We start from the raw sequence: 26,939 nt of genomic DNA, 5'->3' as shown, positions 1-26,939 counted from the left end.
AGGCGGTCCAAAACGGATCAGTTTTGCCCTAATGCATTCTGAATGGATAAGGATCCGCTCAGAATGTATCAGTTTGCCTCCGATCAGTCTCCATTACGTTCTGGAGGCGGACACCATAACGCTGCCTGCAGAGTTTTGGTGTCCGTCTGACGAAACAGAGCCAAATGTTCTGACACACAATGTAAGTCAATGGGGACGGATCCGTTTTCTCGGACACAATCTGGCACAATAGAAAACTGATCTTTCGCCCATTGACTTTTAATGGTGTCATGGCTATAGATGACATAATACAACCGGATCCATTCATGACGGATGCATGCGGTTGTATTTTTGTAATGGAAGCGTTTTTGCAGCTCTATGACGGATCCGCAAAAAACGCTGGTGTGAAAGTAGCCTTAAAGGGCTTGCCTGGGATTTTAAAAAACAAAAATCAGACCCCTACTCACCTGTTCAGTCTCGTACCGCTGCAGTGCTACTTCTTTATTGGCCCCCACCGCTCCATGTCTCATACAGCCACACAACTTCTGCAGCCAGTCACTGTCCTAAGTAGTCATATGTGGTACATGCTAGCAGCACCGCCGAGGTAAGTGATTGTCTGCAGAGGTCATGCATGTGTGCTACACTGTTGCTGGAGGACATAGTGTCTCCCCCCCCCCCCCCCCAGCTTTTTCCAAGTATACCATTTAAAGAAGATTCCTGACAGCCCCTTCAAAAACTTCTATAGCTAGCATTTAGCTAAATTATAAGAATTATAAGATACACACCCTTTAAAATGATCTTAAAGGGGTTATCTGGGAACTGGATAAGTCATCAATATCAGATCGGTAGGGGTCCAGCACCCCTAGCGATCTGCTCCGGTCAGCTCTGTGGTCTCATCACCGCTTACCAAGCACGGCGCGATACATTGTATTTCAGCTGTGCGTGGTGTTGCCGCTCAGCTACAATAACATTGCTGGCCTTGGAAGAAGCCTAAGCCTCACTGAGCGCCACGCCGATCCGAGATAACCACTTAACAGTAGTGATAGCCTGTAATGCTGCCTTCACATACTATTTATTGGCCCCAATAGACCAGACATACACTAGTGGTAAATTCAGCGGTTTAATTTACCTTATGGATTTGAAAATGTATGGGAGAGATGGGGCCATATCTTAGGTTACATTCACAGTGCTCATTAAAAACAGACACACAACAGTTTTTCATGGCCATTTTGCATTATTGTTTATATCCATTTTCTGTCCATCTATCAGTTTTTAATGGCCGTTAACAATAAATTTTATATATATATATATATATATATATATATATATATATATATATATTTATATATTTTTTTTTTATTTCAACCGCTTCAGTGACATATATATATATCTATATCTCATACCCTCCTATTGTTCCCCCTAGTATAGATAATGCCCCTTTGTGTGCCCCCCCCAGTATTTGTCCCCCATCATTATAAACTCCTCCTTTTTTTGCCCCAGTATTATAAATTGCCTCCTGTTTTGGCCCCAGTATTATAAATTGCCTCCTTTGTGGCCCCAGTATTAATTAATGCCCCGTTTAGTGCAGACAGAAAATACTCCCCTCAAGCGCTTGCACGTACCAGAAAACACACTCCTCATGGTAGGCAGCAGGACCTTTGCTCTCAGCGTGATCATGTGATGCCACTGCGCTGGGAACCCTGGACCTTCTGCCTCAAGTGAGGAATCTTTTTAACCCTGAAAGGCCCATTATTTACACAATGTACCCATTTTTAACAGCCCTTAGATGCGTGCAATCCTTTCTAAACGGCCATTAAAACCCATCCCATTGATTTTTATTGGTGTCCGTCTGTGAAAACAACCAAAAATAGGTAGGTAGGGTCTGTACCAGGAAACTAATAGGCAGCCGAAAGGTATTGAGTCACCTACATCCAGTATATGGAGGTTATTACAGTTGTCTTGTTTTTCTGGCTCCACCTTCAGCAAACCACAGGAGGGCAACAGCTTTCACTACGGTGTTCAGGACATAAGACATAGAGCTACTTCATCTCACTTTCAGACATCCAGAGTTATCAAAGCAGAGGAAAAGAGTCCAGAATTGGTCGCCATGTTCGCAGGGATGGACTGTGAACTTAAATGGGCCTGGGAGTGGCCCATGGCCCCATGTTGTAGGTGGCACCAAATTGACAGAAGGCGGGGCAGCACTGGTAGGCAGGGAAGCAGAAAACGGCGGGGCCAGCAATGCCACAGTGCAGAATGAAATACCACAATATTCAGTTGTATCACCAGCCAGGTGCAGAAGTATCTGCTCCCAGCATTAAATAATGCTGATAGGGTGATATCATTATATACCCTGCTGGCAGCCTTGAGAAGGGCTTGGTTGCCCCCTTGGCATCGTGCCACCAGGAAATTTCCCTGTAGGGTCCGTGGCCTGTCTGCCCTTGCATGTTCGGCATTTTTAAGGGTTTCATTCATCTGAATGGTGCTTGTAGAAATCCATGCACCTACCTCAGAAACAACTCCATTCAAATGTATGGGATACATTCCTTCAAAAGATCTGAACGTGAACGATACCTCCTTACCTCCTCCGTGGGGTGCAGGGGACAGATATGCTGTCTACATTTTTCTGTACATGTTATCCCATTCCCAACCTCTTTTTTTTTTATTTTATGCTTCAGGAAGATATGAATTTAAATGAAGATCGAAAAGCACCGCTGCGTGAGAAAGACTTTGCAACCAAGAAAGAGATGGTCATGCAGTATATTAGCACCGCTTCAAACGTCGTAAGTACGCCCTGGAAGTTTAATAGGAAATGCTGGCAAATATAAAAGTCTTACTTCGCCTGCTTTAAAGATTTGCAGCTGTAATGAGAAGAAGCGGTGAAGTGTGGTTCTGTAGAGGTTCATATGGGACACGTTGCTGAAATATAACTTTAATTAGATCATTACAGCAATGAAAATGTTGAGCAGGAATTTTGAATTCATTGCCCATAAAGAAGCTCCAAATATTGTCATGCTGCATGAAAGCTATTCTAGGAGCGCCCCCCCTCTATAGATGGCATTAATCACAGGTGGTCACCACTGTATTTCAGATACTGATTCTTTTGCCGCTTTACTTCTACATAAAGGGGTTGTCAGAACTTTTTGTTCTTTGTGTGTTTCTAAATAATCAAATGTAAAGGATTTACCATGTACTTACTGCATCTACAGTTGCTGCTTTCTCAGATTTCACTGAGGTCACATGACCTGTGATGTCATCTTCTCTCCCTGCTCTGATGTTTTGTGCACAAGCCTGAGAGAGCAGATGTCTCTGGCTGAGCTGCTGCTGTCTGCCCTGTGTCTCCCTCCCACTGGATACTTCAGGAAAGATTAACCCCTTCAGGATCACAGACTCGGGGCTGAAGACTTTACGGAGTAGCTGCAGTCACTGAGGAGACAAATGCTGGGCACAGTAGCTGACAGAGGAGTTCTGCAGAACATTGTATAAGAACATGTAGGGAGAAGATTCCGTGTGTATCAGCAGTGTCATTGTACAGCAGGGACTTGTAGTCCTACACATATAACATGCTTCTGAGCATCCCAGCAGGCAGACATGTCGCTCAGGGCAGCACTTGTATTCACTTGCTTTGCAGAGCAGGTGGAGGGGCAAAGAATGTTGTTATTGCATGTAAACAAAGGGCCAGAAGAGAACCAGGGAAATGAGGAAATAGAAGTTTTTTTGCCTAAAACTTGCTTAGTTTAGTTATATATTGCTGCTTATCAGATTTCCAGCGCTATATATATTTTTTTCATAACTCTGACAAACCCTTTAATCAGTCTTTTGATTATGCTATGTGAAACAGAGTCACTTTTAGGCCTCTTTTTCAAACGGGCATCCCGGATTTTCTCCGGATGCGTTGTGTGTGTATTGCGGGAAACCCGTGTGAGTGCACACTCAATTTCAGTCTGTTTTGACTGCGATTGCATTGTGGTGTTCAGTTTTTATTGCGCTGGTGCAATGCGTTTTGCCCTCAGATATTAATAAACTGAATGTGGTACCCAGACCCAAACCCGGACTTCTTCACTGAAGTTTGGGTTTGGGTTAGGTGTTCTGTAGATTTTATTTTTTTCCCTTATAGCATGGTTATAAGGGAAAATAATAGCATTCTTAATACAGAATGCTTACTAAAATGTCAATTTAGGGGTAAAAAAAATAAATATTAACTCACCTTATCCACTTGATCGCGCAGCTGGCATAGTCTTCTTTCTTCTTTCAGGACTTGCAAAAGGACCTTTTGATGACGTAATTGCGTTCACCATGTGGTGAGCGCAGTGACATCAGCGCAGGCCCTGCTGAATGAAGATTTCGTAAAGATCCTTTTGCAGGTCCTGAAAGAAGAAGCAAGAAGACCATGCCAGCTGCGAAGCATTATGTATTAAGAATGTTATTATTTTCCCTTATAACCATGTTATAAAGGAAAATAATACAGTGAATTTACTTTAATGGGGTCCGGGTTTGCTCATCCCTATCATCTCCTAGCAACCATGCGTGAAAATCGCACTGCATCCACACTTACTTGTGGATCCTTGCGATTTTTCACGCAGCCCCATTCATTTCTGTGGTGCCTGCGTTGCACAAAAAAAGCAGAATATGTAACATGCTGCGATTTTCACGCAACGCACAAGTGATGCTTGAAAATCACCACTTATCTGCACAGCCCTATTGCAGTGAATGGGTCCGGATTCAGTGCGGCTGCAATGCATTCACCTCACGCATTGCACCCGCGCGGCATTCTCGCCCGTGTGAAAGGGGCCTTAGGGTATGTCCGCACATCACTGGACACTGCACATTTGCCACTGTCCATTTGCAGTACAGTACCAGGAGTGCATCATTTAAAAAAATATCTTCTAAACTTACAGCATGCCAATTTATGCTGCAGATTTCCATCACAGATTTCAACCTTTGCAATACTCACTGGGAAATCCTCAGCAAAAATGCTTGTGTAGCCACACTACATCCTCTTAACCCCTCCAGGACCCTGTCATATTTTACCTTAAGGACCAGGCCATTTTTTGCTAATTTGATGTGTCACTTTGTGTGGTGATAACTTTAAAATGCTTTTACTTATCCAGGCCAGTCTAAGATTGTTTTCTCGTCACATATTGTACTTTATGCCAGTGGTAAAATTGAGTTAAAAAAAAAATCATTTTTATTTATTAAAAAATACCAAATTTACCAAAAATGTTGAAAAATTAGCAAATTTCTCTACGTGTATAATAGAGAGTAATTCCTCCAAAAATAGTTATTACTTTACATTCCCCATATGTTTACTTCATGTTTGGATCATTTTGTGAATTCCATTTTATTTTTTGGGCATGTTAGAAGGCTTAGAGGTTTAGAAGCAAATCTTGAAATTTTTCAGAAAATTTCCAAAACCCACTTTTTAAGGACCAGTTCAGGTCTGAAGTTTCTTTGTAGGACCTACATAGTGGATACCCCCATAAATGACCCCACCCTTGTGAGGCTTACATAATAGAAACCATGAAAAAATGACCCAATTTTACAAAATACGCCCCTCAAGGTATTCAAACTGATTTTACAAACTTTAACTCTTTAGGTGTTCCACAAGAGTTAATGGAAAATGGAGATGAAATTTCAGAATTTAACTTTTTGGGCAGATTTTCCATTTTAATCAATTTTTTCCAGTTATAAAGCAAGGGTTAACAGCCAAATAAAACTCAATATTTATGGCCCTAATTATGTAGTTTACAGTAACATCCCATATGTGGTCGTAAACTGCTGTACGGGCATAAGGCATTGCGCAGAAGGAAAGGAACACCATATGGTTTTTGGAAAGCAGATTAGCTGGCATAATTAGCTGGCATCTAGAGTAGAAACCCCAAGAAAGTGACCCCATTTTGGAAACTACGGGATAAGGTGGCAGTTTTGTTGGTACTATTTTAGGGTACAAATGATTTTTGGTTGCTCTAGATTACACTTTTTTTGAGGCAAGGTGACAAAAAATTGCTGGTTTGGTACAGTTTTTATTCTTTGTTATATACAATGTTCATCAGGTTATATCATGTGGTATTTTTATAGAGCAGGTTGTTACGGATGCGACATGCCAAATATGACAACTTTTTTGGTTGTTTGTTTCAGTTTTACATAATAAAGCCTTTTTTTTTTTTTTTTTTTTTTTTTTTTTTTATTATTCACCCTAGTAGATCTCTATTAAGCCTCATGCAGACGTCCGTGGAACACGGTCCGTGTAATACCGGACTGGCATCCTGCTTAGTGGAGGAGCGCACGGCGTCATTGGTTGCTATGACGCCGTGCGCTTCATGCCACCTCTGCTGTACAGTAATACACTTGTATAGATCATACGAGTGTATTACTGTACAGCAGAGGGGGCATGAAGCGCACGGCGTCATAGCAACTAATGACTGTGCGCTCCTGCACCAAGCAGGATGCCAGTCCGGAGTCTCTCGGACCGTGTTCCACGGATGTCTGCATAAGGCTTTAGGGTGAATAGGACAAGGGATTAAAAGATCCCAGGTTCTATCTAGCCCCTAAAGGGGCTAATCGTTAGTAAGTAAAAAATAAAAATAAATAAATGCAGAATACTAAAAGTTTAAATCGCCCCCTTGCCCAATTTTACATATAAAATATATAAACCATAAAAAAAATAACATTGCATATCGCCACGCCCGAAAAAGTGCGTCATCAATATTAAAAGCCCGGAGAACCCCTTTAAGTCTTTTGTGCCTATGGCCCATGGTGGCTTTTGTAATGCATGTCTGTAAATGCTGTTAAGTAAAGCTCAGGTAAGATGGCAGCCCCCATAATCACATTCAAGAAATAGAATAAACAGTCTGCAATCAGAATATAAAAACTTATTAGGAATAAAGGCTACATCTATGATTTAGGAAAACTAGAGGAATGTTCAAAAAACTGGCAACTAAAATGTAATGTTGATAAGTGCAAGATAATGCACATGGGCTGTAAAAACCCAGGAGCAGAATATACAATCAGTGATACAGTCCTAACCTCAGTATCTGAGGAAAGGGATTTAGGGGTCATTATTTCAGAAGACTTAAAGGTAGGCAGACAATGTCATAGAGCAGCAGGAAATGCTAGCAGAATGCTTGGGTGTATAGGGAGAGGCATTACCAGTAGAAAGAGGGAGGTGCTCATGTCGCTCTACAGAGCACTAGTGAGACCTAATTTGGAGTATTGTGCTCAATACTGGAGACCATATCTCCAGAAGGATATTGATACTTTGGAGAGGGTTCAGAGAAGAGCTACTAAACTGGTCCATGGATTGCAGGATAAAACTTACCAGGAAAGATTAAAGGACCTTGACATGTATAGCTTGGAAGAAAGACGAGATAGAGGGGATAAGATAGAAACTTTTAAATACATAAAGGGAATCCACAAGGTAAAAGAGGAGAGAATATTTAGAAGAAAAAAAAACTGCTACAAGAGGACATAGTTTTAAATTAGAGGGGCAAAGGTTTAAAAGTAATATCAGGAGGTATTACTTTACTGAGAGAGTAGTGGATGCATGGAATAGCCTTCCTGCAGAAGTGGTAGCTGCAAATACAGTGAAGGAGTTTAAGCATGCATGGGATAGGCATAAGGCCATCCTTCATATAAGATAGGGCCAAGGGCTATTCATAGTATTCAGTATATTGGGCAGACTAGATGGGCCAAATGGTTCTTATCTGCCGACACATTCTATGTTTCTATGTAGTTTTAAGTAGCAAAAATTATAGGTAACAACAACTGTGATACGAACCTGTGCCACTTAAAGTGGTTATCCTGTGACTAGTGTAAAAAATGAAAGTCAGACATCATATAGTCCATGACAATGGCAGGCTAACAAAGCTAGGACCAGCCCTGTACCTCACATGGAACATATGCTAGATTTATATCAAACTAGCAGCTCAAGGGTAGTGTCTTTTCTGTTTCAGCTCGAGGGGGGCATTCTGCTGCAGCTCTCACTATCACAGCTCATGAGGCAGTTCAAGGATGAAATTGAGCATGTGCGGTCGGGCAAAGAAATGAGACGAGAAAAAAAAAACGCAGGTGGCGCTATACAAAAACATTTTATTTATATGATATTACAACAAAATTAAGATTAAGGGGTTGGTTTGAAAACGATAGAATATTATTTGTGGGACGACTCCTTTTAATAAAAAGAAGGGTCACCTGTCCAGTCTTTTAGTCCTTTCATTAAAAGGAAGCAGCTCGGTCCGGAGACTGCTGCATCAAATCAAGAGCCTCAGTGGTCACCTTGGCTTGAACACTACTTCACAACAGTGAAATTTAACCTGAGATGTTTCCTGTACCTGACTCCTCTCAGAGACAGGGCTCTTCCCCGGTTAATTTGCATATGTATTTTTTTTTTACACAATAAAAGCACACAGAGCTATGGGGACTGGGTATTGTGGATGTGCTAGCGGCCATCTAGCACCCCATGTCCTCAGCTCTATACACTAAATCCCGGTGACAGGTTCCCTTTAATAGAGTGGCGGATAGGGGATAAATTGTTATGGGACAGCCCATTTAACCACCTCCCGACCGCTGTACGCACCGATGCGTCCGGGAGGTGGTTGATTTACTCCTCCTGGACGCATCGGCGCGTCATCTCGCGATAGCCGAGATTTCCTGTGAACGCGCGCTCACAGGAACGGAAGGTAGGCGAGTGGATCTCCAGCCAGCCAGCGGCGATCGCTCGCTGGCAGGCTGGAGATGTGATTTTTTTTTTAACCCCTAACAGGTATATTAGACGCTGTTTTGATAACAGCGTCTAATGTACCTGCTACCTGGTCCTCTGGTGGTCCCTCTCGTTAGGATCGACCACCAGAGGACACAGGTAGCTGTGTAAAGTAGCACCAAACACCACACTACACTACAACACCCCCCCCCCCCCTGTCACTTATTAACCCTTTATGAACCACTGATCACCCCATATAGACTCCCTAATCACCCCCCTATCATTGATCACCCCCCTGTAAGGCTCCATTCAGACGTCCGTATGATTTTTACGGATCCACGGATACATGGATCGGATCCGCAAAACACATACGGACGTCTGAATGGAGCCTTACAGGGGGGTGATCAATGACAGGGAGGTGATCACCCATATAGATTCCCTGATCACCCCCCTGTCATTGATCACCCCCCTGTAAGGCTCCATTCAGACGTCCGTATGATTTTTACGGATCCACTGATACATGGATCGGATCCGCAAAACGCATACGGACGTCTGAATGGAGCCTTACAGGGGGGGTGATCAATGACAAGGGGGTGATCACGCATATGGACTTCCTGATCACTTCCCTGTCATTGATAACCCCCCTGTCATTGATCACCCCCCTGTAAGGCTCCATTCAGACGTCCGTATGTGTTTTGCGGATCCGATCCATGTATCAGTGGATCCGTAAAAATCATACGGACGTCTGAATGGAGCCTTACAGGGGGGTGATCAATGACAGGGAAGTGATCAGGAAGTCTATATGCGTGATCACCCCCTTGTCATTGATCACCCCCCTGTAAGGCTCCATTCAGACGTCCGTATGTGTTTTGCGGATCCGATCCATGTATCAGTGGATCCGTATAAATCATACGGACGTCTGAATGGAGCCTTACAGGAGGGGGGGGGGGGGGGTGATCAATGACAAGGGGGTGATCAGGGAATCTATATGGGTGATCACCTCCCTGTCATTGATCACCACCCCCCCCCCCCCCCGTAAGGCTCCATTCAGACGTCCGTATGTGTTTTGCGGATCCGATCCATGGATCCGTAAAAATCATACGGATGTCTGAATGGAGCCTTACAGGGGGTGATCAATGACGGGGGGGGGGGGAAGTGTGGTGATCAGGGAGTCTATATGGGTGATCACCCCCCTGACATTGATCTCCCCCCCCCCCCCCCCCCCCCCCCCCCCGTGAGGCTCCATTCAGACATTTTTTTGGCCCAAGTTAGGTTTTTTTTTTTTTTTTATTACAAAGTCTCATATTCCACTAACTTGTGTCAAAAAATAAAATCTCACATGAACTCACCATACCCCTCACGGAATCCAAATGCATAACATTTTTTAGACATTTATATTCCAGACTTCTTCTCACGCTTTAGGGCCCCTAAAATGCCAGGGCAGTATAAATACCCCACATGTGACCCTATTTCGGAAATAAGACACCCCAAGGTATTCCGTGAGGGGCATATTGAGTCCATGAAAGATTTACATTTTTGTCCCAAGTTAGCGGAAAGGGAGACTTTGTGAGAAAAAACAAAAATCAATTTCCGCTAACTTGTGCCCCAAATTTTTTTTCTATGAACTCGCCATGCCCCTCATTGAATACCTTGGGGTGTCTTCTTTCCAAAATGGGGTCACATGTGGGGTATTTATACTGCCCTGGCTTTTTAGGGGCCCTAAAGCGTGAGAAGAAATCTGGGATCCAAATGTCTAAAAATGCCCTCCTAAAAGGAATTTGGGCCCCTTTGCGCATCTAGGCTGCAAAAAAGTGTCACACATGTGGTATCGCCGTACTCGGGAGAAGTTGGGGAATGTGTTTTGGGGTGTCATTTTACATATACCCATGCTGGGTGAGAGAAATATCTTGGCAAAAGACAACTTTTCCCATTTTTTTTTACACAAAGTTGGCATTTGACCAAGATATTTCTCTCACCCAGCATGGGTATATGTAAAATGACACCCCAAAACACATTCCCCAACTTCTCCTGAGTACGGCGATACCACATGTGTGACACTTTTTTGCAGCCTAGGTGGGCAAAGGGGCACACATTCCAAAGAGCACCTTTAGGATTTCACCAGCCATATTTTACACATTTTGATTTCAAACTACTTACCACACATATGGGCCCCTAAATTGCCAGGGCAGTATAACTACGCCACAAGTGACCCCATTTTGGAAAGAAGACACCCCAAGGTATTCCGTGAGGGGCATGGCGAGTTCCTAGAATTTTTTATTTTTTGTCGCAAGTTAGTGGAATATGAGACTTTGTAAGGAAAAAAGAAAAAAAAAATCATCATTTTCCGCTAACTTGTGACAAAAAATAAAAAATTCTAGGAACTCGCCGTGCCCGTCACGGAATATCTTGGGGTGTCTTCTTTCCAAAATGTGGTCACTTGTGGTGTAGTTATACTGCCCTGGCAATTTAGGGGCCCATGTGTGAGAAGTACTTTGCAATCAAAATGTGTAAATAAAATGGCCTGCGAAATCCGAAAGGTGCACTTTGGAATATGTGCCCCTTTGCCCACCTTGGCTGCAAAAAAGTGTCACACATCTGGTATCGCCGTACTCAGGAGAAGTTGGGGAATGTGTTTTGGGGTGTCATTTTACATATACCCATGCTGGGTGAGAAAAATATCTTGGTCAAATGCCAACTTTGTATAAAAAAATGTGAAAAGTTGTCTTTTGCCAAGATATTTCTCTCACCCAGCATGGTTATATGTAAAATGACACCCCAAAACACATTCCCCAACTTCTCCTGAGTACGGCGATACCAGATGTGTGACACTTTTTTGCAGCCAAGGTGGGCAAAGGGGCACATATTCCAAAGTGTATCTTTCGGATTTCGCAGGCCATTTTTTACACATTTTGATTGCAAAGTACTACTCACACATTTGTGCCCTTGGAATGCCAGGGCAGTATAACTACCCCACAAGTGACCCCATTTTGGAAAGAAGACACCCCAAGGTATTCCGTGAGGGGCATGGCGAGTTCCTAGAATTTTTTATTTTTCGTCGCAAGTTAGTGGAATATGAGACTTTGTAAGAAAAAAAATATATAAAAAATCATCATTTTCCGCTAACTTGTGACAAAAAATAAAAAGTTCTATGAACTCACTATGCCCATCAGCGAATACCTTAGGGTGTCTACTATCCGAAATGGGTTCATTTGTGGTTTTTTTTTTTACTGTTTGGGCATTGTAGAGCCTCAGGAAACATGACAGGTGCTCAGAAAGTCAGAGCTGCTTCAAAAAGCGGACATTCACATTTTTGTACCATAGTTTGTAAACGCTATAACTTTTACCCAAACCATTTTTTTTTTTTTTGCCCAAACATTTTTTTTTTTTATTAAAGACATGTAGAACAATAAATTTAGCGAAAAATTTATATATGTATGTCGTTTTTTTTGCAAAATTTTACAGCTGAAAGTGAAAAATGTCATTTTTTTGCAAAAAAAAGTTAAATTTCGATTTAATAACAAATAAAGTAAAAATGTCAGCAGCAATGAAATACCACCAAATGAAAGCTCTATTAGTGAGAAGAAAAGGAGGTCAAATTCATTTGGGTGGTAAGTTGCATGACCGAGCGATAAACGGTGAAAGTAGTGTAGTGCAGAAGTGTAAAAAGTGGCCTGGTCATTAAGGGGGTTTCAGCTAGCGGGGTTGAAGTGGTTAAAGGGAGTCTGTCACCTCCATATACAGTGCTTACATTGCTCTGTAGCGCACCTATACAGGATTGTAACTGTACCTTTGTCTTTGTCTTTAGACTTGCACCAGCAGGAAAAACTAAGTTTAATTCATATGCAAATGAGCACTTGCAAGTGCCCAGGGGCGGCGTTCAGTGTGCAAGTGCCCAGGCTGTTCTGCCTTCTTTTCACTTTACTCCCCCCCAGCCTCTGCCTTTGCCTGCCCTCCAAGTCTCTTGCCTCATCGATTACCCCTCCCCAGTCTCTGCCTTTGCCCGCCCTCCAAGTCCGGACTAAAGTGCAAAGAAGGTAGAGCAGCCGTGGCACCTACACACTGAACTCCGCCTCTGGGCACTTGGGAGTGATCATTTGCATATGAATTAAACTTCGTTTTTCCTGCTGGTGCAAGTCTAAAGAAAAGAACAAAGGTACAGTTACAATCCTGTATAGGTGTGCTACAGAGCCATGTAAGCGCTGTATATGGCCATATGGAGGTGACAGACTCCCTTTTAATGTTCATTTCCAACGAGACCTATGAATGACTGTTCAGCCAAAAATTCTCAGTTTTATCATTTAGTGGAAGACCATGCAGTCTAAAGGTCAGCCGAACCCAGCCATCTAATGTGTATTCGATGTTTAGCCATAATTTTTTCAGCAAATTTTGGGAGAAATATGGGTAGGGCTTGTTAAATTGCAACATACCCAGTCCTTTGTTTTCAAGTAAGGCTACTTTCACACTAGCGTTTTTCTTTTCCGGCGCCGAGTTCCGTCCTAGGGGCTCAAATCCGGAAAATAACTGATCAGTTTTATCCCTATGCATTCTGAATGGAGAAACACATTGCCCAACTTCTTCTGAGTACGGCAATACCACATGTGTGACACTTTTTTGCAGCCTAGGTGGGCAAAGGTGCCCAAATTCCAATGAGTACCTTTTAAGAGGGCATTTTTAGGCATTTGGATTCCAGACTTCTTCTCACGTTTTAGGGCCCCTAAAATGCCAGGGCGGTATAACTACCCCACAAGTGACCCCATTTTGGAAAGAAGACACCCCAAGGTATTTCGTGAGGGGCATGGCGAGTTCATGGAAGTTTTTATTTTTTGTCACAAGTTAGTGGAATATGAAATCATCATTTTCGGCTAACTTGTGACAAAAAATAAAAAGTTCTATGAACTCACTATGCCCATCAGTGAATACCTTAGTGTGTCTACTTTCCGAAATTGGGTCATTTGTGGGGTTTTTCTACTGTCTGGGCATTGTAGAACCTCAGGAAACATGACAGGTGCTCAGAAAGTCAGAGCTGCTTCAAAATGCGGAAATTCACATTTTTTCACCATAGTTTGTAAATGCTATAACTTTTGCGCAAACCAATAAATATACACTTATTCCATTTTTTTTATCAAAGACATGTAGAACAATAATTTTAGAGAAAAATGTATATAGAAATGTAGTTTTTTTTTTAAAAATGTACAACTGAAAGTGAAAAATATCATTTTTTTGCAAACATTTCGGTTAATTTCGATTAATAACAAAAAAAGTTAAAATTTCAGCATCAATGAAATACCACCAAATGAAAGCTCTATTAGTGAGAAGAAAAGGAGGTAAAATTCATTTAGGTGGTAAGTTGTATGACCGAGCGATAAACGGTGAAAGTAGTGTAGTGCAGAATTGTAAAGAGCTCTGGTCATTAAGGGTGTTTAAAGGGAACCTGTCACCGGGATTTTGTGTATAGAGCTGAGGACATGGGTTTCTAGATGGCCGCTAGTACATCCGCAATACCCAGTCCCCAAAGCTCTCTGTGCTTTTATTGTGTAAAAAAAACAATTTGATACATATGCAAATGAACCTGAGATGAGTCCTGTCCCTGACTCATCTCACCTACAGGACTCATCTCAGGTTAATTTGCATATGTATCAAATCGTTATTTTTTTCCACAATAAAAGCACACAGAGCTATGGGGACTGGGTATTGCGGATGTGCTAGCGGTCATCTAGCAACCCATGTCCTCACGTCTATACCCAAAATCCCGGTGACAGGTTCCCTTTAAGCTAGGGGAGCTGAAGTGGTTAAATGATGTTTTGACACTGTTTGAGTCCATTATGGTAATCACGCTTCGTGTGTGAGTGTGATGCTCCTTTCTGGACTTGCAGGAGAGCACGGGATTATCATGATTTAGAATGCTATGTGACCCTGCTTGACCTTACTACTACAGGATCATTGTGACGTAAAGCTGTCCGTATGATCCTGTAGAAATAAAGTCAAGCAGGGTCACATAGCATTCTAAATCTCTATAATACCATGCGCTCCTGCAAGTGATTCCTGCAATGGAGGATAATGCTCACACGGAGCGCGATTTCTGCAATGGACTCAATCTCGTGGAACAGCCTTTACACAACCTCCAATTTCTGCAACCCAGGATTTTTTTTAAGGTGTCCAAAGATTACATTTCTTTGGAATTATTTTGAAACAATGTTTAGAGATTGTTGTTACATTCTTGTTATGGTGCCCCTGGTGATCTTCTGATCCTTCTCAGAATGTCCACCTAATGGTTAAGTGCGGCTGAGAAGAAGCTGCTCCTAATGCTGTGATTCTTATTGCCTGGCCTGCACAATATGAAGAATAGAATTACACTATTGTCAGTGTACAAGAGGACCCAAGTAGTCTGACTGAGCTACTGAGCATGTGTGACCACTAATAGCAGGATGCGCCATAACCAGTGATGGCCAGTTCGAATTGTTTGCCCACGAACACATGCGGGCTGCCATCTTTTCTCACAAGTCCGGCAATGCACAGGTAAGCCCTTACCTGTGTCGGGGGCCGGTCTGAAGTCAGATGCGGTCACAGGGAGCAGGCAGTTCTGAGAACAGCCTGATGAAGGCCCCCGGCGACTGTTCTTGGAACTGCCTGCTCCCGGTGGCCGCATTTGTTTTCAAACAGGCACAGGTAAGGGCTTACCTGTGCATCGCCGGACTTGTGAGAAAAGATGGCAGCCCACATGTGTTCGCAGGCGAACAATGTGAACTGGCCATCACTGGCCATAACAAATATGCAGTAAATATCTAGACGCATGAGCATTTCTTTAAAAAAAAATAAAAATAAAAAAAAATAAAAAATATATATATATATATATATATATATATATATATATATATATATATTTTTTTTTATGTTCCATATTTCTTTACTTTTATTTTCAATTGGTGAAGCTCTGAAGCTCTGCATCCCCGCTGATCATAAGTTTGGGTGTAGCATTGGAAACGGAAAGCTGGTTACTGCAGCTTCTCTTATTGAAAGGAATAGGATCAGCAGTCCATTAACCAGCTGTGTAGTTCTGGTGCTGGAGCTACTCCTGAGCAGCTTATTGGCGCTGTGTTGGACCCCCTGCTGATCTATTATTGATGGCCTCCTGAAGAAAGGCCATCGGCCTAAAAATCCCAGAGAACCCTTTTAGGTGCAGTAACGGTTTTAGGAGGAATATTTTTGTAGATTTTTGGCTGCTAAGTTCTTAGATTTTGTAGGGGAGTTGGAGAAAATGTGTAAACTAATAACTATTTAGGGTTTGTTCTCGAAAATCCGCCTAAAAAAATCTGTGGGAAATCTGCCCTGACTTTAAAAGCATGTTTGTAAAGGCATATATATATATAAAATCAGTGCTCCAGACCAAAAAAATGACCAGGAGCCATTGGCTCCTAAACTAAAAAATTTAGGAGCCAAATTAAATTTTTTAGTCGCCAAATTTAAAATGCATATAATTAAAAAAAAAAAAAAAAGGACTTTGAGAAAATGAGACGCAGGTCACAGTAGTGAGCCAGCACTACATATAGGAGAAAACCACATAGCTCTCACATCCAGGGACATCTTCTAGCCGACAAGGTGACAAAAAATGGCGAATTGCGAGTTTTTTTTTTTTTTTTTCTGTTACGGCCTTCACCGAGCGGAAATATTTTTTTATATTTTAATAGCTCACACTTTTTGGGACGTGGCGATATGTAATATGTTTATTCTTTATTGTTTGTAAACTTTATATGTAAAACTGGGAAGGGGGCCATTTAAACTTTTAGTATTTTGGTATTTTTTTTTTGTTTTTTTTTTTAACTTTGTATTTAATAACCATTTCTACCCTTAGGGACTAGAACCTGGATCTTTTCATCCCTTGTGCTATTCACCCTGATAGAGATCTATCAGGGTGAATAGGATCTCACACATCTCCCTGTGCTTTGTGCACACAGCAGCAAGGAGGTTACCATGGCAGCCAGGGATTCAGTAGTGTCCTGGCTGCCATGGTAACGATCTGAGCCCCAGCAGTGTAATCTGCCACTGCCACCAATGGAGGGGATGGGACCCTGTGGCCACCATAATACAATGGGGGGGAAGGGGGAGGCACGGGACTTGTGGCCAGTGATAATGGGGGGAGGGATAAGGCTTTGGGAGGGGCGCACTGCATCAGCAATTAATGTAATTAAAGAGGACCTTTCATGGGTCCAAAGAATATGAACTTAGTAGCAGGCTGCATAGAGCGGCACCCAGGGATCTAAGTGCACTTACTATTAGTCCTGGGCGCCGCTCCGTTCGTCAGCTGTGGCCCCCGGTATTTTCAACATTCAGAGCAAGGAGGAGGAGACGCCAGTGTCTGTCCTTCCCCCTGATCCAATCACAGCGCAGGGCTCCGCCCAGGACTATTAGTCCTGGGCGGAGCGGCGCCCAGGACTAATAGTAAGTGCACTTAGATCCCTGGGTGCCGCTCTATGCAGCCTACTACTAAGTTCATATTCTTTGGACCCATGAAAGGTCCTCTTTAACTCCTTTATACAATTGTCTGCAGCGGTATCACAGACCCGGCACCCGGCCTCAATAACAGGGCATGCGATGTGGCACCTGAGGGGTTAATTGCAGCGTCATGCCCTGTTATTGAGGCCGGGTGCCGGGTCTGTGATACCGCTGCCTATACTTATGTTTTACATCCATTGGTGGCGCAGTGGCGACAGCTCCTCCCCTCCTCCTCCCTGCTCTCTCCCCATTGGTGGTAGTGGCGGCCGCGTCACAGTGGAGAGGGAGGGACTCCTTCCTTCTCCACTGACTGTGCTACTGAAGAGAACTTGGGCTGCGCAGGAGCGCGGCGGTACAGTCGCAAATAGCGACAAGACTAAAATGTCTTGTCGCCATCTGCAAATTTTAAGGCGCATTGGCGACCGTTTTGGTCGCCATATGGAGCCCTGTATGTGTGTGTATATATATATATATATATATATATATATATATATATATATATATATATATATATATATATATATATATATATATATATATATATATATATATATTTTATTTATTTATTAGGGCTGCACGATAAATCGAAAAAATTATCGAATCGCCAAATGCGATATGGCGATTTGGCCGACCCGAAAATGCCACGATTATATATAAAGGGGCCCCGCGCACATAACTGCCTTTTGCATGTAAAGTGTTTTACTAGTGTGTGTGTGGGTGAAACAATCTCTCTCCTAACAGGTCCGGCCTCTGTACTCACTATGAATGCAATGCACTGCAGCGAGGTGGCCTGCCGGCGCGTGACTGACGTCACTTAGTAACGCTCCTGCTTCCTGAAGTGGGAGGAGTGTTACTAAGTGACATCAGTCACGCACCGGCCTGCCACCTCGCTGCCGCTCACTGCAGAGCATTGCATTCATAGTGAGTACAGAGGCCGGACCTGTTAGGAGAGAGATTGTTTCACCCACACACACACTAGTAAAACACTTTACATGCAAAAGGCAGTTATGTGCCCAGTTTAGGACACATGAGGGGGACCAGCATAAGATGCTATATGTCTTAAGCTGGCCCCCCTCATGGCCCTATGTGTCCTCCACACATCCCCTATAACAGTGCCATCCACATGTCCCCCTCAACAGCGCCCTCCACAGATCCCCCATATAACAGCGCCCTCCACAGATCCCCCATATAACAGCGCCCTCCACAGATCCCCCATATAACAGCGTCCTCCACAGATCCCCATATAACAGCGCCCTCCACAGATCCCCCATATAACAGCGCCCTCCACAGATCCCCCATATAACAGCGCCCTCCACAGATCCCCCATATAACAGCGCCCTCCACAGATCCCCCATATAACAGCGCCCTCCACAGATCCCCCATATAACAGCGCCCTCCACAGATCCCCCATATAACAGCGTCCTCCACAGATCCCCCATATAACAGCGTCCTCCACAGATCCCCCATATAACAGCGTCCTCCACAGATCCCCCATATAACAGCGTCCTCCACAGATCCCCCATATAACAGCGTCCTCCACAGATCCCCCATATAACAGCGTCCTCCACAGATCCCCCATATAACAGCGTCCTCCACAGATCCCCCATATAACAGCGTCCTCCACAGATCCCCCATATAACAGCGTCCTCCACAGATCCCCCATATAACAGCGTCCTCCACAGATCCCCCATATAACAGCGTCCTCCACAGATCCCCCATATAACAGCGTCCTCCACAGATCCCCCACAACACAGCGTCCTCCACAGATCCCCCCACAACACAGCGTCCTCCACAGATCCCCCCACAACACAGCGTCCTCCACAGATCCCCCCACAACACAGCGTCCTCCACAGATCCCCCCACAACACAGCGTCCTCCACAGATCCCCCCACAACACAGCGTCCTCCCCAGATCCCCCCACAACACAGCGTCCTCCCCAGATCCCCCCACAACACAGCGTCCTCCACAGATCCCCCCACAACACAGCGTCCTCCACAGATCCCCCCACAACACAGCGTCCTCCACAGATCCCCCCACAACACAGCGTCCTCCACAGATCCCCCCACAACACAGCGTCCTCCACAGATCCCCCCACAACACAGCGTCCTCCACAGATCCCCCCACAACACAGCGTCCTCCACAGATCCCCCCACAACACAGCGTCCTCCACAGCGTCCTCCACAGATCCCCATAACTATGTCATACCCAGCCGCGTCAGCGGCTCATATGGGAAAAACCAAGCAAATAGACCTCTAGCACAATTCCTTTAAAATATTGCATCGCATATCGTTATCGCAATTTTTAGGGCCCTAATCGCAATTGCACAAAATTCCCATATCGTGCAGCCCTATTTGTTTACCTTTCTTTTACACAGTTTGTAAAAACTGCATTTTCTGCTCACTGTTTTTGGTGTGGATCAACTCTGAAAACTGTGCGGACACTTATGGAATTATTTTTTTTTCTTCAGTGGGAAATTTATTGCGGATTCCGCACCAAAAGTAAGGCATGCTGCTTCATTTTTTTTTTTTTCCAGAGAAGTAAAAATGAGTCTGTTTGGAGTTATTTTTCATCGTTGAATCTGACGCAAAAAAAAAAAAGCTAAAAAACAACAGTGTGAATGGGCCCTTAGGCTACTTTCACACTAGCGTTCGTCGGTCCGCTCGTGAGCTCCGTTTGAAGGGGCTCACGAGCGGACCCGAACGCAGCCGTCCAGCCCTGATGCAGTCTGAATGGAGCGGATCCGCTCAGACTGCATCAGTCTGGCGGCGTTTAGCCTCCGCTCCGCTCGCCTCCGCACGGACAGGCGGACAGCTGAATGCTGCTTGCAGCGTTCGGGTGTCCGCCTGGCCGTGCGGAGGCGTGCGGATCCGTGCGGATCCGTCCAGACTTACAATGTAAGTCAATGGGGACGGATCCGTTTGAAGATGCCACAATGTGGCTCAATCTTCAAGCGGATCCGTCCCCCATTGACTTTACATTGAAAGTCTGGACGGATCCGCCCGAGGCTATTTTCACACTTAGCTTTTTTTTTGCCATTTTAATGCAGACGGATCCGTTCTGAACGGAGCCTCCGTCTGCATTATTATGAGCGGATCCGTTCAGAACGGATCCGCCCGAACGCTAGTGTGAAAGTAGCCTTAGTTTGCTTTGTGTTTTTTTTTTTTTTTTTTTTTTTTTTCTTCCTTTGTTGCCGGGCTTTTTTTTTCTATTCGAATATGAACCTCGGTGATGACAAAGCCACAAAACCTTACCCCTTCTCATAAATGAAACAGCGGATACTGTGTTATTTCAGTACTATTGTACTAGATAAGTAACTCGGCTACTTCACAAGTGCCGAGCAGAACTTGGAAGAGCACTGTCACTGGAAATAAAGGCATTACAATGGCTGCGATGCGGCATATTACATATTTTGCTCAGTGGCATTATTCTGTATTCCTTATTGTATTCTAGTACTGTGAATTAATGCAAAATGTGCGTGGCTAGAGATTATTAAATCTTTCTCTAATGTGCTGGGCTTATTCTTCCTTCAGATCCCATTTATGCTCACACACATCTTGTTCAGCATCTCTATTGATATAGCTGGCAGCACAATGGCTTCCTAGCAGTGTCAATGCACACAGTGCAGCTGGTACAGCCATCCAACTTGTTTCTTCCTTGGGGAAAAGAGCTCAGCAGTTTGTTCTCCAAATAAATTACTTTTTTTTTTATGTAAGTTGCGGCATGAAACCACTTGAGGGATTTTAAACCAATCTTTGAGAATCTAAATATACTGCAGATGTTGGTTCAATTAAGATAGTCTGACGAGCATAAAGTCTTCAATACATTTGAATGTGAAATGATCTGTTCTGACGTTCTGCACCCCATACAAAGCGTGTGACTGGTGTGAAAGGGTGCATAGGTGCTTAGAATTAAAAATGAGATGGGACACCCCAGTGTTTAATTTACTAACTGCTGGTGTGATATGGAACTAGTTAACATTTGCATGAATAAATGAGCGGCGCTGGAGCTAATGATTAAAAATGAATGGCAGAAATAATGAAATATTAATAACTGTTAAGATTGGGGCAACAATTCAAGCACTTTCTTTCAGTTATCTTTTATAGCACTGGCTGCACACTTAGGCTACTTTCACACTAGCGTTTTAGTTTTCCGGTATTGAGATCCGTCATAGGGGCTCAATACCAGAAAAAAAACGCTTCTATTTTCTCCCCATTCATTGTCAATGGGGACAAAACTGAACTGAACAGAACTGAATGCTCCAAAATACATTCCGTTTTCATTTAGTTGCGTTCCTATACTATGCAACATGTTGTAGTTTGCTTTCCGTCCTGTGATGCGAAGCAAGACTGATCCAGCATGACCCCCAATGCAAGTCAATGGGACGGATCCGTTTTCTCTGCCACAATGGAAAACTGAACTATCCTCCATTGAAAGTTAATGGAGTTCATGACGGATCCGTCTTGGCTATGTTAAAGATAATACAACCGGATCCTTTCATAACGGATGCAGATGGTTGTATTATCAATAATGAAAGCGTTTTTTCTGAATCCTGCCAGATCCAGAAAAAATGTTAGTGTGAAAGTAGCCTTAGAGATGTTTTCCAAGATTTAAATGCTGATGACCTACGCTCAGGCTAGGTCATCAGTATCTGATCAGTGGAGGTTCTGACACCTGAGACCCCTGCTGATCAGCTGTTGGAAAAGGCACTGGTACTCGCAGCAGCGCCACAGCCTTCTTGCTGCTTTCCTTAGGCCAAGTGACGTCAAGTTTATCGATTATCTGGCCTAGGCGCAGCTGTGATACCAGGCACAGCCACTATACAATGTATAGCACTGTCCCTGGTAAGCACAGAGAAGGCAGCAGCACACAAAAACAGCTGATTGGCAGAGGTCCTGGATGTTGGACCCCCACTGATAAGATATTGATAACCTATCTACAGGATAGGTCATCAGTAGTCAAATCTTGGAAAACCCTTTTTACTGGTGTGGTTACTAGGGTGTCCAGTAATGTTTTGTTCTGCCTCATTAACTCCTTAAGGACCTTCACCGTACATGTACCACGGCATGTGTGCAGTCCGTCACTTCCTCTCCGGTAACAGCGTTCCCCAGCTGAGATCGGGGAACCTGTTACACTGCTCTAATAGACTGAAGCCTCAAGCGCTAAATTAATTGTGTGCATTGCTTTTGCTGCCAGGTTTGTTGCAAAAGCAGCTCAGAGTATACTGTGATTACATTAGTTTTTTTTTCTCTTCCTCGTCCAGCATCTTGCAAAGGTGAGTAATTAGGGTGTCGCTATCTAATTAGGAGAAGTTAAATAGCCAGCCTTGAGGGCAGCTCAGTCCTTTGAATCCAGAGGGTAAAAACGGTGTGTTCGGGTTGATAGATTACTGGGAGGGGCTGGAGAAGATCCAGCAGTGATGGTCCATATCGGAACCAATGACAAAATTTAGAGGTAGGTGGAGTGTCCCTAAAAAGGTATTTAGGTCAAAAGCTTAGGGCAAGGACCTCAAAGGTAGCATTTTCCGAAATAATGCCTGTACTTCTCTCTCAGCTACAGGCGCTATCGTAGAGATGGGCTGCACCTCAATTGGGAAGGGGCGGCTGTGTTGGGGGAGAAGATGGCTAGACGGTTGGAGGAGTGTTTAAACTAGGGACTGGGGGATGGGTAATTACGTTATAGGATGGGAAGATAGTGCAGATAGAGACTGGGGGCAAGGTAATGGGACTGGGAAGGAATGGAAGGAGGGACTAGAATATTTCAGAAGGAAAGATGTAGGGTAAAACATATACATAAACCTCTTAAATGTATGTATACAAATGCCAGAAGCCTGACTAATAAAACTGGGGAACTGGAATAGTGATGTGTGACGAGGACAACGGCATAGTGGGAATAACTGAGAAATGGCTGGGTAATAGTTATGACTGGGCAGTTAATGTACAGGGTTACAGTCTGTTTAGAAAGGATTGCCAAAACCGGAGAGGAGGGAGGGGTCTGCCTTTATGTAAAGTCCTGTCTAAAGCCCACAGTCTGATAAGATATAAGTGAGGGACATGAACATGTGGAGTCACTGTGGGTAGAAACCCGACTTGAGGGACGGCCATACTAGACTTAGTATTAACCAATAGACCTGACAGAACAACAAATGGGCAGGTTGGGGGAAACCTTGGAAATGGTGACCATAAAGTAACAACCTTTTATCTTCAGGGAGGAACAAAAATACCAAACTTCAAAAAAGCTAAATTTAGCCAACTAAGAGAGGCCATAGGCCTGACTAACTAGGACAAAGTCCTCAAAAATAAAAATACAGCCACAAAATAGGATATTTTTTAAAAACGTCCTAAAATCGAATTGAGACGTACATACCTTATAGGAATAAAAGGTTAAGGAACAAGAAGAAAGCAATGTGGATAAATACAACTGTAAAGAAATCAATAAATGATAAAAAATAAAGCATTTAAATCACTAAAACAGGAGGGTAGTGGAAAAAAAAGTAAAACTAAACAAATAAAAGCACCCAAACTAGAGACCGAGAGATTAATTGCCAAAGAGAGCAAAACTAACCCTAAAATGTTCTTCAATTATATAAATGGTAAAAATTCTAAATCTGAAGGTGTCGGCCCTTTACAGAGTGATGAGGGGGGAGTTGTAGAGAGCGATAAGGAAAAAGCACAGCTAAGAAGTATTATTTTCTCCACTGTATTCATTGAAGAAAATAAACAGATGAAATGCAGAATATAAAAGTAAATTCCCCGTTAAAAGTGCCCTTTCTGACCCAGGAAGAAGTACAGCAGCATCTTAAAGATTAAACTGGACAAAACACCAGAACCAGATAGCATACACCCCCGTATCCTTAGAGAATTAAGTAATGTCATAGCCAGACCCTTATTTCTGATATTTAAGGACTCTATGCTGACAGGGAGAGTTCCACAGGATTGGCACATAGCAAATGTGGCAAAATTCAAAAAGGGTCCAAAAACACAGCCTGGAAACTATAGGCTGGTAAGTTTAACATCTGTCAGGGGTAAACTGAAGGTTTTCTAAGCCAGTTACTTACCCACATACAGACATTTTCTCACATTCCAAGCATTCTCATTTTATATGATAACTTTTTATGTGGTACAATGTCAAATGCTTTGGAGAAGTGCAGATATACGACATCCATTGATTTGCCGCAGTCAAGTCTAGTACTTAACTTCTCATAGAAAATGGTTAAATTAGTTTGACATGACCAATCCCTTGTGAAGCTATGCTGATATGGTGTTATTTGCTTGGACTCCAAGGACTCTAAACTGGTCTCAGTATCTCTCTAAGCACTCCTGAAGAAGAGGGCTTCAGACCCTTGAAACATGTTGAGCCACGTATTGCTAATAAAGTGATTGACCAGAAGCCACTTGTGTAGGCTTCGTTCAGTCATTCATATTTCTACATGCGATCCTGGCCGGGGGGAAAATAGTCCCAGGTGTCTTGAGTTTATCCTGGTTACTACCCCCCTGTGAAGTGAGTGCATTTGATTTTATAATCTCCATCTTCTACATCACCATTGGAGTAACTGTCTTTTTAAGCACTACGTTTTTATTCCTTTATCCTTTAAACAGACCCGGCTAAAAGTCTTTTAAAGAAAAATTTTATACAATCCTTTCCCACCATTATTGACTAAGGGAGTTGGAGCCTATTGCGTGTTTCTTTTTCTTTTTAACGGGTGCGAAGGGTTCTTCCTCCTCTTCCCCATTCCCTTCCTCTCCGCACTACCTCTATTTCATACAATTAAAATACATTTATGTAATATGGCAAATGGCGTAACAGGAAAAAAAAAAACGGCCAATTTGCCATTTTTTGTCACTACAACTACCCAATTTTTTTTAAATTAAAAAGTGATCAAAATGTCACACACACTGCCTGATTAAAGGGCCATGATGAAAATGTGTTATTGTTGTTAGTTATGTGTAACACTATTTTTTTAAATGTCTCCAGGTCTGTGGAGTCAGTAATCTGAACTTCAGACTGCAGCTCCTTTCTTTTTCTGCACTTCAGCTCCAAGTTGAAGAGTCACCTAACTTTAACACAATTTAATAGACAGGAGTGTAATTAAAAAATATGCCTACATCCACCTGAAAAAAAGCTGCCCAGTCATGGTCACTAGTTTTTTTTTTTTCTTCCACCTAACTTGTATCCACTGCCTGTTATGCTAGATCTATTTCTAGTAATAGAGCCACAGAAGACTGTTCACAGGAAATGGAGCAATGACAGAGCTACCAGAGATTTTAAGCCTGATAGACGTATTGCTTCTGAAGAGCAGAGAATCTCCTGTGTGTCTTAAAGGGAACCTGTCACCGGGACTTTGTGTAAAGAGCTGAGGACATGGGTTGCTAGATCACCGCTAGCACATCCGCAATATCCAGTCCCCATAGCTCTGTGTGCTTCTATTGTGTAAAAAAAATAAAAATAATTATAGATATGCAAATTAACCTGAGATGAGTCCTGTACGTGAGATTAGCTAGGGACAGGACTCATCTCAGGTTAATTTGCATATATATCAAATCGTTTTTTTTTTTACACAATAAAAGCACACAGAGCTATGGGGACTGGGTATTGCGGATGTGCTAGCGGCCATCTAGCAACCCATGTCCTCAGCGCTATACACAAAATCCAGGTGACAGGTTCCCTTTAAAGTCTGTTCTCTACCTCTTTAGCACCTTTATAAGCTCCCTAGAAGAAAACTAACATAGTGGGAAGTGAGGTCACTGTATACAGCACTTGCAGATTGCACAGAATGACACGCCTCCTGCTTGTGAGAGAAATGCTTCTAGCTGTGCAAGTAAGACGGGTAATAATATGGCTGAGGAAGACATTATTGAAGCCCAAAAAAGGCCTGCTCATTCACTGTTATGATTATACAATGAATCACAGCTATTTTACAAACCTTTTCTTTTAAAAACGGTTTCAGGTAAATTGTGGCCATAGATTGATAGAACATAACGTATTTATATGATTTAAATTACAAAACTTTCCTAAGTTCCTGTGGAAGTAAATTGGCCTTAGGTTATGCATGTAATAAATTCATTATGCAATATTCTCTTTTTTGTAGCTTGAGTTTTCAGTTTGTAATTTTCTGATGACTCTGACCCCACAATCCTGACCTCACAGCCCTTGTTGGTCCACAAACAACATTTAGCGGTAGTGCACGTGCTTGACCACTGCCCTGCCTCCTGTCTTTGGAACTGCCAGTGCTTTACACGATTACCTCAGTCAGTCCCAAAGACAGTGAATACAATGGTGGTCGCACAGTGACATTATTGCTCCATTCAGACGAGTGGCTCAGGACCCATCATCTTGTAATCAAAGGAAGTTGAACCCCACCAATTATAGGTCCCATGGACTGCAATATATATTGTTTACGGTCCCTTTAAGGCTCTGGTTAGAGACCCTGGCAGATTTGATGGTAGAATAAATGTGCTAACTATGTGCCACTGTCTCTGCACCTCACCTCTTGACACTGTATGGATGAAGGTTCTTCATGGTTCTACTCTTGTGCATTTTGGTCAGGTGGAAGGCTCGTATGAAGGAGAGGGAAGTATTTCTGCAATTTTAGTACTGTTAATAGCATTACTAATGGTTGGTCCGGGTATATGGCCTATTTCTAGACCTGAGCACAAGGGCATGGTGTTCGCATCCATTGTCCTGTACAAGCATATAGAATGCATGGCTTCTTTAAGTGAAAACGGCCATAAATATAAAAGTTAGCTCCCGTTTTGTAGCAAACATGTTCTTGCTT

At 43.1% G+C, this 26,939-nt stretch overlaps 1 protein-coding gene across 4 annotated transcripts in view; it reads left to right on the top strand.

Annotated features, from left to right (window-relative positions):
- The window catches only part of DIAPH3 (diaphanous related formin 3), a 682,618-nt gene that overhangs the window by 101,016 nt on the left and 554,663 nt on the right, over window positions 1-26,939 (top strand). For all 4 annotated transcript variants that reach the window (XM_044286187.1, XM_044286189.1, XM_044286188.1 and 1 more), the window contains one exon: window positions 2,658-2,762. In XM_044286187.1, the coding sequence (XP_044142122.1) occupies window positions 2,658-2,762 (105 nt within the window). The remainder of the gene's footprint in view (window positions 1-2,657; window positions 2,763-26,939) is intronic.

This window comes from Bufo gargarizans, chromosome 3 (assembly GCF_014858855.1).
Source record: "Bufo gargarizans isolate SCDJY-AF-19 chromosome 3, ASM1485885v1, whole genome shotgun sequence".
Classification (NCBI taxonomy): Eukaryota; Metazoa; Chordata; class Amphibia; order Anura; family Bufonidae; genus Bufo; species Bufo gargarizans.
This window is presented reverse-complemented; position numbering and strand designations above follow the sequence as displayed.